This window comes from Hylobates moloch, unplaced genomic scaffold (assembly GCF_009828535.3).
Source record: "Hylobates moloch isolate HMO894 unplaced genomic scaffold, HMol_V3 SCAFFOLD_1, whole genome shotgun sequence".
Taxonomy (NCBI): domain Eukaryota; kingdom Metazoa; phylum Chordata; class Mammalia; order Primates; family Hylobatidae; genus Hylobates; species Hylobates moloch.
Window position 1 is genome coordinate 40,982,392 of NW_026652276.1, and position 13,181 is coordinate 40,995,572.

The 13,181-nt window shown below is 42.7% G+C and overlaps 1 protein-coding gene across 4 annotated transcripts in view; it reads right to left on the bottom strand.

Moving 5' to 3' along the window:
- Positions 1-12,884, bottom strand: part of CASP10 (caspase 10) — a 37,889-nt gene extending 25,005 nt beyond the window's left edge. For 3 of the 4 annotated variants that reach the window (XM_032754984.2, XM_032754983.2, XM_032754986.2), the window contains exons 1-5: positions 12,647-12,884; positions 9,887-10,240; positions 8,218-8,311; positions 2,881-3,016; positions 65-171 (exon numbers count right to left, since the gene is read on the bottom strand). In XM_032754984.2, the coding sequence (XP_032610875.1) occupies positions 65-171; positions 2,881-3,016; positions 8,218-8,311; positions 9,887-10,233 (684 nt within the window). In that variant the 5' untranslated portion in view covers positions 10,234-10,240; positions 12,647-12,884. Of the gene's footprint in view, positions 1-60; positions 172-2,880; positions 3,017-8,217; positions 8,312-9,886; positions 10,241-12,646 lie in introns of all 4 variants that reach the window. The other variant, XM_058439755.1, reaches the window with a different exon arrangement.
- Between the last annotated feature and the right edge of the window lie 297 nt (positions 12,885-13,181).

The window sequence follows — 13,181 nt, forward strand, 5'->3', positions numbered from 1 at the left end:
GGGGGTTGGGGGTTGGAGGGTGGAGCCAGTTGTTAAACACTGACCAGCACACCACTGAACCTACCGGTAAGGCTTCCAAGAATGTCTTAAAGTCTGTTTGGGAAACTAGTTCTTCCTCTCCTTGATACGACTCGGCTTCCTTGTCTACAGGAGGTGTCACTATCTGGGCAGCTGAAAATAAAATCACAGACAGAAAAACAAAAATCACCTTCTGACTAGTAGCAGGAGAATTGCTTGAACCCAGGACGCGGAGGTTGCAGTGAGCCAAGATTGCCCCACTGCACTGGGGACAGAGTAAGAGCCTGTCTCAAAAAAAAAAAAAAAAAAAAAAAATACTGAAGCAAACACCAAGGCTCAAGACAACTTAGAAAGTTAGCCAGGTGGTCCCTAAATAAAGCCAGTATCCTAGCTTGGACTTTGAATCACAAACACTTACAGAAAAGTCTAAACTCTGCACACCTACTCTTTTCAGTCCTTTAGTCTTTCATCTTAACAGCAGAATTAGGCTCAAACTCTTAGAACTAAAGAAAGTCAATATTAAAATATCAATAATGATTGACACCCAAAAGAGATCACACACAGGTAGGTTGTAGAAAAGAAAAATCAAAATCAGAACTCTGCTGATACAAAGCTCAGTCCTGGGCCAGGCGCAGTGGCTCATGCCTGTAATCCCCGCACAGATCACTTGAGGTCAAGAGTTCGAGACCAGCCTGGCCAATGTGGTGAAACCCCGTCTCTACTAAAAATACAAAAATTAGGTGGGCATGGTGGCAGGCGTCTGTAATCCCAGCTACTCAGGAGGCTGAGGCAGAAGAATTGCTTGAACTTGGGAGGCAGAGGTTTCAGTGAGCCAAGATCATGCCACTGCACTCCAGCCTGGGCGACAGAGCAAGACTCCATCTCAAATAAAATTAAAAATAAAAATAACAAAGCTCAAGCCAGGCATGGTGGCTCACACCTGTAATCCCAGCACTTTGGGAGGCTGAGGTGGGCGGATCACGAGGTCAGGAGATCGAGACCATCCTGGCTAACATGGTGAAACCCCATCTCTACTAAAAATACAGAAATTAGCCGGGCGTAGTGGCAGGCGCCTGTAGTCCCAGCTACTTGGGAGGCTGAGGCAGGAGAATGGTGTGAACCTGGGAGGCGGAGCTTGCAGTGAGCCGAGATCACACCACTGCACTCCAGCCTGGGCAACAGAGTGAGACTCCATCTCAAAAAATAAAAATAAAAAAAACAAAGCTCAGTCTTCAAGACTCACTGAGGCAAATGTAATCAACTACATAGAAACTAGTGTGTCTTCTTTCGAATTTAAATATCCAGAATAATATGACCATTTGCCCTATTTACTTTATATGGGATATGACATTACAGAAAAATGACAATGTGTTTAGAAAAAAACTCAGAGCTCATGTGAGGATTTCAAATATTCTTTCCATATCAACCTTCTGCTTTTTATTTCTCATTTGATAATTTGATGATAGAAAGAACTGTTTTTATTCTTCATAACTTAAATTATGCATTTATTCATCACTTTATTGTTTGAGATTTTATCAATTTGACAACAGTATATTTTGCTCCTCAACTCATTCTATGTTAACCAAATTCTTAGACACATGTTTCCTCTTAGCTAGTTTCATTTTCAACCAAGAAATTTGCACACTAGAGTCACTCACTGAACTAAATTAAGGGTGTGGGATAAAAGTTTCATGAATACATTCATGAGTTTTTATGTATAGTGCTTGTTTAACAGTGGAGAAATGAACTCAGAAAAACACAGATATTTAGCGTATTGACACGTGGTAAGGCAGCCAGGTTTGACTTTTGCCCTGTGCTTCTACCTGTATAAAATATCACAGCAGAACTACCTTTATCAGACAGACTTAAAAAAAAAAAACACACAAACACACACAAGAAAATGAAGTTCTTCTTTGATAGTAGTTTCTGAGAATGTGAAGTCTTCATGACTTTTCTCTCTGAGAGACCCATAATAGCCCCATGTATAGACTGCTTACTCAATGCCAGACATGCATTTTACAGAAATTATCTCATTCAATCCTCACAAAAACCTAGGAGGTAGGTACAATTATTATGCCCACTTTACAGATAGGGAAAGTGAGACATAGAAAAGCCAAAAAAGTACAACTGCACCACTAGTAAGCGGAGTCCTGGCAATCCGACTCTATAGACTCCACTCTCACCCGTGCTATCCTGCCTTTTTTTTCCATGTTATTTCATTTAAAACAATTCCCTATACTCTCACTCCCATATTAGAATCAGAAAAAGACATTTGTCTAAAACTACTTCCCTGCACTGGAATATAAGTTGCAAGAGGGCAGGAGCTTTGCTCTGAATTTGCTATATCCCCAACTTCTAAAACAGTGCCTGGTACAAAATATGAACTCAACCAATATGTGTTGAATGAACAAAGGGGAAGATTTCTGGCTTTCCTAGCAGAATATTATCAGAATGATGAGTAAACATCATGCATGGGCCAGGCATGGTGGCTCACACCTATAATCCCAGCATTTTGAAAGGCCAAGGTGGGTGGATCACTTGAGGTCAGGAGTTCGAGACCAGCCTGGCCAACATGGTGAAACCCTGTCTCTACTAAAATTACAAAAATTAGCCAGGCATGGTGGCAGGCTCCTGTAATCCCAGCTACTCGGGAGGCTGAGGCAGAAGAATCACTTGAACCCAGGAGGCAGAGGTTTCAGTGAGCCAAGATCACACCACTGCACTCCAGCCTGGGTGACAGAGTGAGTGAGACTCTGCCTCAAAACAAAACAAAACAAAACAAATAAACAAAACATCATGCATGGCCAATTGTTTTAAGAATTTCCACGGTCTGGTCCAAGTTAGCAATTACAAGCTACTTACCTTTCTCTCTTTTGTATTTCTCTATATTTCTCAAAAGTTTAGGTACAACCGTTTTGCAGAGGTCCTCCAGGCATGTCAGATCATCTTCATCTATTTTACCTTGTTTTTCTAGAAATGCCAGGAAACTTAGGGAGGTCTACAAGAGAATCAATAGAGTTACATTTACTTGCCTATTGATTATCCACTCACTCGAATGTTACCTGCATGGCCAGTAGGCACTGGGTTTTGCACTGATAAATAAGATATAACAGCATCTGCCCTCAAGTTGCTCAGGAATGTAGGGGAAGAGGCATTACCAAGCAAATCTGTATACAATCTATATTAATACCAGATACCAAATATATATAACTCTATGCAACAGGGACAGTGCTTGCTGTATATTAACAGCACAACAACTGAATAAGTAGATACTATTATAATCCCCATTTTAAAGATGAAATAATTGAGGCACAAAGAAATTCCAGTAACTTGCCCAAGGTCACAAAGCTAATTAATGGCAGAGCTGGTACAATCTGATGCCAAAGTCTATGTTATTAACCACTGAACTCTAAGTCACAGCTTTAAATGATACTGATTAGGAAGCCAGCAAAAGAGGGACACCAAAGAAATGAGGCGAAAATGTTTTGAATGAATTTTATATTTGGTATTTTAAAAGAAAAAGAATTTTCTGAAACAAAAAATCACAATGCAGCTATTATTATTATTATTATTATTATTATTATTATTATTATTATTATTTTGAGATGGAGTCTCTCACTCTGTCTCCCAGGCTAGAGTGCAGTAGTGCAATCTCGGCTCACTGCAACCTCCACCTCCATTCAAGCCATTCTCCTGCCTCAGCCTCCTGAGTAGCTGGGATTACAGGCTCATGCCACCACATCCAGCTAATTTTTGTATTTTTAACAGAGACGGGTTTCACCATGTTGGCCAGGCTGGTCTCAAACTCCTGACCTCAGGTGATCTGCTTGCCTCGGCCTCCCAAAGTGCTGGGATTACAGGCGTGAGCCACTCTGCCAGGCCAGAAACTCATGTCTTGACAACATCCTACCAGGAGGAATAAAGGGCTAAGATGTGATTCCAGAACCAATTATGGAAATCATTATACTTTCTAAAAGTTTATTAGATGTTTAGTACATCACACACATACACACGCACATACTTAAATGGGACCTGGGCATTAGTTTAACACCACTCTGGCAAATACTAGCAGCAAACATCTGAAAGCTCTTTTTTTTGCTTGTTTGCTAAAGAGTAAGTTCAGGTGTGGTTTCCTTCAGACTCAATGTTCTATGCTGATTGCTGTGCTGAGAACGGATTTCCTGACAGTTGTGAGATCTCTCAGATATGTGTAGGCCAGCTATACTGCTTACATTTCTATGAAAGCTATCAAAGAGAAAGCCCAGAATGCCCCTCAAAGGCAAGGTTATTTGTGTTCCCCCAGAGAGACTGTAAGAATTTAGAACCTTTCCGTTTTGGCTGAGGGGTGTCCAGGCCCTTTTCCAATGGCGGGTAAGTAATTTGTTTCTGTGATAAGGTCTTTTGCAATTGTAGTTGCAGATAATGCAGCCTCACTGAGCCCTGGTGTGGAAACATCTGTGTTGCTTAGAGACTGTCCTTTACACACTTCCAAAGGCTGATCTGATTGCAAAATCCAATACAGACCAACCCGGATTATCTGAGGTGTGTAACTCAGCCACAATTCTGACACGAAGAATGAGATCTCCCCACCCCACCCCCAACAAAAAAAAAGCTGAGATCATTTGGAATCCGAAGAGGAAACATGGTTTTCCTGAATTTGACCTGGTAATATCACAATTCCATGCCACAGCTAAGCACAGTTACGTTTCCTTTTACTGTTGTACTGAGAAAAACAAGATCATTTGGCCACATGAACATGTGCATTTTATTATTTAAAAGCTATTTTAGTAGGCGGGAAAATGTTTGGAATGCTTCTGACCTTAAAAATAATTCTGGCCAGGCACAGTGGCTCACACCTGTAATCCCAACACTTTGGGAGGCTGAGGCAGGTGGATCACCTGAGGTCAGGAGTTCAAGACCAGCCTGGCCAACATGGTGAAACCCCACCTCTACTAAAAATACAAAAATTAGCTGGGTGTGGTGGTGGGTGCCTGTAATCCCAGTTTCGGGAGGCTGAGGCAGGAGGATCACTTGAACCCAGGAGGCGGAGGTTGCAGTGAGCCGAGATGGCACCATTGCACTCCAGACTGGGCAACTAGAGCGAAACTCTGTCTAAAAATAATAACAATAATAATAATAATTCTGTAGCCACAGATGCCTTCAAGTAGAGTTCTAGAACCTGTGCAAGCAAAACGGGAAAAAAAACCCATTTTCTAGCTTTTCTCGTTTGAAAACTGACACTCAATGTTTCAAATATCAGAGATTGCTTTAACAAACGACCTTTCTCTCATCCCTCACCCCCCACCTCATATTGTTCAGAGAGTCCCTAACACAGGATGGGGTATAACAATAAAAAGTGGTCTCATTTTATGTATAAACATAGACACTGGAAAATTTGTGAGCAGATGCCCCAACTTGGGAGAGAATATTATCAAAACCACCTGGAGCGCTTGTCAAACTACAGGAATCTCCTCTGACTTTGAGAAATTCTGTATTTAAGGTATAATGCTACCGTTTGAGCAGGTACTTGCTTTGTACCACTGCAAATGTGGGCACTGAAATTTTATGGCAAAAGCAGAAGATCCTTACAATGTTTTATAAAAAAGTATTCCCTAAAAACAAAATCGCCTGATTTTTAAAATTCTCCAAGAATTACTGAAACTTTAGATCATGTGTGTCTGTGTGTGTGTGTGTGTGTGTTTGTATACATATGTGTATATACGTAGTGTATGTATATATATTTACCCAAAAGCAATGAGCATGCCAGCATCGAGTTTGTGGTCTTGAAATGACATCTCTCATTAAAAGAAGCCAGGGCTTTGGGGAGAAATGAGAGATTCCAGGACTGGGCAGAAAATACACAAGATGAACCTGGGATATTTTTGCCAGAGAGTAAAGAAGCCATCAAAGACTACTAAGGTCATGTCAAAATGACTTAGGAACCAAACTGAAGATGCATCCCCTGGGAAAAAATGGGACAATTGAACTTTTTTTTTTGAGACAGGGTCTCACTCTGTTGCCCAGGCTGGAATGCAGTGGCACAGCCATTGCTCACTGCAGCCTTGACTTCTCTGGGCTCAAGTGATCCTCCCACGTCAGCCTCCTGAGGAGCTGGGACTACAGGTGCACGCCACCACGCCCAGCTAATTTTTGTATTTTTTGTAGAGACCGGGTTTTGTCATGTTGCCCAGTCTAGTCTCAAACTCCTGAGGCTCAAGTGACCTGTCCACCTCAGACTCCCAAAGTGCTGGGATTACAGGCATGAGCCACCATGCCCAGCCTCAGTTTGAACTTCAGTAAGGATAATAATTGCAATAGATTGAAACACCTCACATATGTTTAAATCCATGAGTTTAAATTTATATATATTTTGTAATGGGTCACCTTCGGAGAATGATAAGAAACCAATTAACTTAAAAACTGGATAACTAGGCAGAGCACAGTGGTTCACGCCTGTAATCCCCAGCACTTTGGGAGGCTGAGGCAGGTAGATCACTTGAGATCAAGAATTTGAGACCAGCCTGGCCAAATGAAACGCCATCTCTACTAAAAACACAAAAATTAGACAGCCATGGTGGTTCATGCTTGTAATCCCAGATATTCAGGAGCCTGAGGCAGGAGAATCACCTGAACCTGGGAGGCAGAGGTTGCAGTGAGCCAAGATCACACCACTGCACTCCAGCCTGGGTGACCAAGTGAGACACCGTCTCAAAAAAAACCGCAAAAAACTAGATAACTAAAAGAAAAGAATCAAGGATTTACATATAAGCTGTATCACTGGGTAACCAAATAATGGATGAAGGGAAAACAAAATGATAGATTTCTAATATGTGGCTGGGTGTGGTGGCTCACACTTGTAATCCCAGCAATTTGGGAGGCCGAGGCAGGTGGATCACCTAAAGTCAGGAGTTCCAGACCAGCCTAGCCAATATGGTGAAACCCCATCTCTACTAAAAATACAAAAAGTTAGCCGGGCGTAGTGGCAGGCTGCTGTAATCCCAGCTACTCGGGAGGCTGAGGCAGGAGAATCGCTTGAACCCAGGAGGCAGAGGTTGTAGTGAGCTGAGATCGTGCCATTGCACTCCAGCGTGGGTGACAAGAGTGAGACTCCATCTCAAAAAAAAAAAAAAAATCTATTATCTCCATTTTTGCAACCCCTCAAAATTCAATATATAAAATGGTTGAATATCAACAGTTGCTAATATCAAAGAAAAAGAGAGAGAAAATCAGGTACCTCCTGATGAAAAAACAAGACTACCTATAGTCTTGCCAAACGGATCTGACCTGAGTCTGATGAAGCCTCTGGATTCAGCTGCCAGTCTGCAGGAAATGCAGAGGACAGAGGAACACGCCAAACTGCACCACGAGTGTGCAATCACAAAACCCAGCCTGTGAGAAACTCCACATGCCAACCGCCCAGAGATTCTTCAACAGATACATTTTAAGAAAAAGAAAGAGACTTGGGGGCAGGGAGGAAATCTAACCTATACTTTAAAAGGCACTTGAAAGAAAAAACTGGACAAGGCCAGGTGCGGTGGCTCACACCTGTAATCCCAACACTTTGGGAGGCCAAGGCAGGCAGATCACTTGAAGTCAGGAGTTCTAGACCAGCCTGGCTAACATGGTGAAACCCTGTCTCAACTAAAAATACAAAAATTAGCTGGGCGTGGTGGTGCATGCCTGTAATCCCAGCTACTAGGGAGGCTGAGGCAGGAGAATGGCTTGAACCCAGGAGGCGGAAGTTGCAGTGAGCTAAGATCGTGCCACTGCACTCCAGCCTGGGTGACAAAGCAAGACTTCATCTCAAAAAAAAAAAAAAAAAAAAAAAACAGCAGATTCCAACAGAAGTGAGCGTTTATTGCATGCTATACCAAATACTGGCCTCATGCTAATGCTTCATGCACATTATTTCAGCTAATTCTCCCAACAGTCCTAGAAGGAAGTCATATGATTGCCCACAATTTTACATCTAAGAAAATAGAGACTCAGAAAAGTTCAATCATTGGCCTCACAGCACGGGTTTAGAATTAGAATCAGGACCAGAATCTAGGCTCATCCAGCACCAAAGCCAATGTTCCTAACCATTGTATGATACTGTCTCCCACAAAAAATAAATCTCCCTAAAAACCCTTTCCAGCATCTTTCTAATCATTGATTAAGACAGTGCTCACACAGTCCCATTCTGTATGACCCACTCACCATTTCGGTTTTGGGAAGCAAGTCTTTCAGAAGGAAGATCATGTCCTTTAAGTTCTCTGAGTCAATGCCTTCTGACAGTTCGTAGAGCAGGTTTCTAAGACACACACCCGAAATGACAAATAAAGCCTTACACTTGTGGAGGACACCATAATCAATCAAGTGCTTTCATAAATGTTTTCTGTCATTTGAATGATCAACTCTATGTGTAGACAACTATTAATCCCATTTATAGGTTCAAAAAATGAAAACTTTCAGTTTCTAAGTGACTTGTTTAAATAAAGATAACACAGTAAGTAGTAGAAGCAGGCCTTCTGACTCCAACCCTAGTGCTGTTTTTCACCACACTAAGAAGGCATATTAAAAAAAAAAGGCATAAAACACAATTCTGACATGCCCTCCCATCTCCTGATTCCATTTAGAAATTCAGGCTTACTTTACAGGCCCTCGGTAGAGAGGACCCCAGGCCAGCCAAGGTACAGTTGGTTGTATATTGAAAAGGGAAGAAAACTATCCCAGCTCTGAGATATAATCCACAACCAGAAAAAGTGAGGATTTCATCCACATACTAACACCCCTATGTGTCAGAGACTGTCCCTCAGATGTTTAGCCAGCAGAATGGAAATATGGATTTCTGGAATTCATCATTCCTTCCACTGACTCAAGGGCAACTCAGGTTCTTGGAGCCAGTTCCACCACTAAGGTTTAATGTGTTCTAATCGCACAGACCATAAAACACCCTCCAAAGGCTCCTCTTCATGAGGTTCTCTGATGTGGACACTATGTCAGTGAACAATTTTAAACTGTCATCAGCCTGGCACAGTGGCTCACACCTGTAATCCCAGCACTTTGGGAGGCCGAGGTGCGTGGATCACTTGAGGCTAGGAGTTCCAGACCAGCCTGGCCAACATGTTGGAAACCCCGTCTCTACTAAAAATACAAAAATTAGCCAGGTATGGTGGTGGGTGCCTGTAGTCCCAGCTACTCAGGAGGCTGAGGCAGGAGAATCGCTCGAACCCAGGAAGCGGAGGTTGCAGTGAGCCGAGATGGTGCCACTTCACTCCAGCCTGAGTGACAGAGCGAGACACTGTCTCAAAATAAAAATAAAATGCTGTCATCCATGATAAGACCAATGCCTAAATGTTACCTCTGGGCAAAATGCGTATTTTTACCTTTCTGGATTTCCACCCAAAAATATAGAAATTTCTATAACTAGACATGGCATAAATGACATCCCTCCCTACCCCAGAAACACGTCTCTTTTTTCATCTTGCTTATTTCACTCCAAGTATGCATTACTCTCTTCTCAAGACCCTGGGAAACAGGTAGACAGACTAGTGGATCCCAGGAGGGAGAAGATCTGCACGTGTGGCAGCTGGTAAGCAGGGAAAACGTGGGCTCTGCCACACCGAGGTGGTCTTCACTGCTAGTGAGAAGCAAAACAAAGGGAAGCCACCTCTGGGCCCAGAGCTTGGTCTTGAAGCTTTGCTGACCTCCCAACTCTCATCTCATTAGCATCAGAGGCTGAGAAGCAGGCTTAGAGTCTCCTGGTTTATCATCCAAGGATGTAGATAACCAAAATATCTTAACTGCAGCTTCCTTTCAAAGCCCAATGGCCAGAATGAACACTAGATGGGAGATCCTCCCATCTCCACCACAGACCCATCCTCACCTAAACAGAGAGACCCTTTGTCGGGTGGGCAGCAGTCGCTCCACTTCCTCTTTGGTACAGTTGAGGTGCTGCAGCAGCTTCTTCTGCCGTATGATATAGAGGAGTTCCGCCAGGAAGAAAGGGTCTTCCTCACTCAGCAGATCCTCTGCCAAGAGATGTTCAAAAACATCCGAGGCTGAGCTGGACTTCTCCAGCTTCTTGTTGGGGACCAATCCTATGCAGAGAAACTTGAGGTTCTCCACATCTTGGACCCCCAGGTTTGAATCAATAATCAGAAGCTTCTCACGAAAGCTCACTTTACAGTTTTTATCTGAACTGGAACACCAGTGTTGACCTTGAGATTTCATGGCCAGCCTGAAAGGGACAGAGAGGTGGGGCAGGGCATTAGAGAGTGAGGACATATGGCCCCCTGACTTCCCAGGCCCTCCCCTCACCACAGTCTCCTCCGTTCTGGGCATTAGACTTTCCTAGAAGTGCTGAAAAATAAAAATTACTGCGAGGCTACTTCAAAAACCAACAGCCCAGAAAACTTTTCCCCAACACTTGCAAGTTACTTTTTAGGAAACTTGGAGGGTGCTTATACTGGAACTTAATTCACCTTGACTTCTCCCAAATCAAAATGTTCCCAGAGAGAGAAAGTTAAGATGGAGGGACACAGCACAATTTCTCTCAAGCCTGGTAGCCTGATTGGAGCCCTTACATTCATTTCCACCACGTGGCAGAAATAGCACTTGGATCTATGCTTTAAGTTTTAGACACAAAGCAATCTGGGGGAGGCAGGGTTATCCTCATGATCTATCAACCCAAAGACAGCGAGGTACCATGAGGTATGTGTGTTACATCTTAACTTCAGACTGCTACCTGTAAGAGGGCAGGCCTTTATCTTACAGAAAGGGAAGGCATAATCCTAGACCTCAAGCCTGAGCAACATGGCGAGACCTGGTCTCTACTAAAAATACAAAAAATTATCAGGGCATGATGGCACATGCCTGTGGTCCCAACTACTCAGGAGGCCGAGGTGGAAGGATCATTTGAGCCTGGGGAACAGAGGTTGCAGTGAGCCATGCACTGCACTTCACCCTGGGTGACAGAGTGAGACCCTGTTTCAAAAAGAAAAATAAATAAATAAAATATCCTAGACCTCAGGAGGAAAGGGTGGTTTTAGACAAGAGTTGCTCAAATCAGTGTAGGAAGTTAAAAATTACATGAGTCGGCTGCTCTGTCTACGGAGTAGCCATTCTTTTGTTTCTTTACTTCTCTAATAAACTTGTTTTCACTAAAAAAAAAAAAAAAATTACATGAGTCAATGTTCCCATCTGATCAGTTTATAAACTACGCTATTCTCTATACTAAATTTCATCATAATCAGAGGAGCAATGCAGTGATAAAATTTTTATTGTAATATTATTTATTCTATAAGCACTTGAGGTATGTAGTCATTATGCAGAACTTGGCTATCTTTAGAAACAAGAAAATACTTTATAAAGGAAGGAACAGGTAGGGTGTCATGGCTTACGCCTATAATCCCAGCACTTTGGGAAGCCAAGGCGGGTGGATCACTTGAGGCCAGGAGTTCAAGACCAGACTGGGCAACGTGGTAAAACCCCATCTCTACAAAAAATACAAAAATTAGCCAGGCATGGTGGTGCACGCCTGTGGTCCCAGCTACTCAGTGGGCTGAAGCAGAAGGATCATTTGAGCCCCGGGGATGGAGGTTCCAGTGAGTGCCACTGCACTCCACCCTAGGTGACAGAGCGAGACCCTGCCTCAAAAACAAAACAACAACAAAAAACCTCTAGACCTCAGAAGGAACGGGTGGTTTTAGACAAGAGTTGCTCAAATCAGCGAAGGAAGATAAAAATTACATGAGTCAGTTTCCATCTGACTAGTCTATGAACTATGGTATTCTGTATACTAAATTTCATTATAATCAGAGAAGCACTTCAGGAGACCGAGGCAGGTAGATCACTTGAGGCCAGGAATTCAGGACAAGCCTGGGCAACACGATGAAACCCCGTCTCTACAAAAAATACAAAAATTAGCTGGGCTTGGTGGTGTATGCCTGTGGTCCCAGCTCCATAGGAAGCTGAGATGGGAGGATTGCTTGAACCTGGGAGGCGGAAGTTGCTGTAAGCCAAGATTGTGCCACTGAACTCCAGCCTGAGTGCTGGAGGGTGAAAGAGAGAGACTCCATCTCAAATAAATAAATAAAGGAAGGAAGGAAGACATAGCAAAAATCAAAACCTCCATAACAAACAGTGGTTGTATCAAGGTGACATAACTATAGATAATACAAATTTCCTTCTGGGCTTCCAATTGAATTTCTCAAATTTTACGCATATGTGAGCATACACATTACTTTTGGTGTTAAAAGAAACAAAAAATGTCATTTTTAATGTGATAATCCAGGGGATCTTCCCTGCTACTAGCCCTGAGGTCAAATGAGTGGTTTATTGGAGACACCTTTCTATTCTACCGCATCTTGCATTTGCCTTGTGGTTTGACAATTCTAATCTCTAGTTTTAGTAAGTCTACCAAACTTTGTCTCTGTGAGCTAACATATTTCTGCCCCGGTAAAAGGCTATGTTGGAGGCTTCCGGATTTTTTAACTTTTGTTTTCCCAGGCATAACAAGGAAATCTAAGAAAAAATAGTGCCATTGCTGACAAGTTTTTGCAAGTTTCTACAACATGAAGCCATGAAGCAAAGGAAAAGATCCAAGCATGAGACTCTGGGTTAAAAAGGGTTGTTAATTACATACCTTCAGATCAAGCTCCACCAATCCTCTGGAGGTAAACGGTTCTCAGGGAAATTGCCTGAAAACAAAGTTTTAAAGAAAGTAGAATCCTCTGTGTGCTCCAAGGTCCAAAGAAGCTCCCATTTGCTTGGGAAGAGACTTCAAGACTTGCTGCTTGTTTAAGTGAAAACTGAATCTTCAGGATTGGGTAGCCTGATATTAATTTCCTGCTGATGTCGTCACTGCTTATCTGCCTTTTTCCCTCCCCTTTTCCAGGGTTAAGATAACTTTGACAAACAGCGTCTCCTAAAGGCTAATTTACAACTTCCTCACTGTTGAGCTTGGGGTTTCCCCAGGTAAAGCAAAAGCTTCCTAGAAATGAACCCGTGGAAGCCACGAAGTGCTCCAGGCTTTCCTTTGGATCTCCGTTTCCTTGGTAAGTCAAAAAGGGGAGCATCTATTTTCCTAACCATCTCCTTCCCCAAACACACTTCACTTTTCAAATAAAGCCAAAAAAGCTCATGAAATAGTTGTTGGCCATGTTAACCCTTTCTTATGT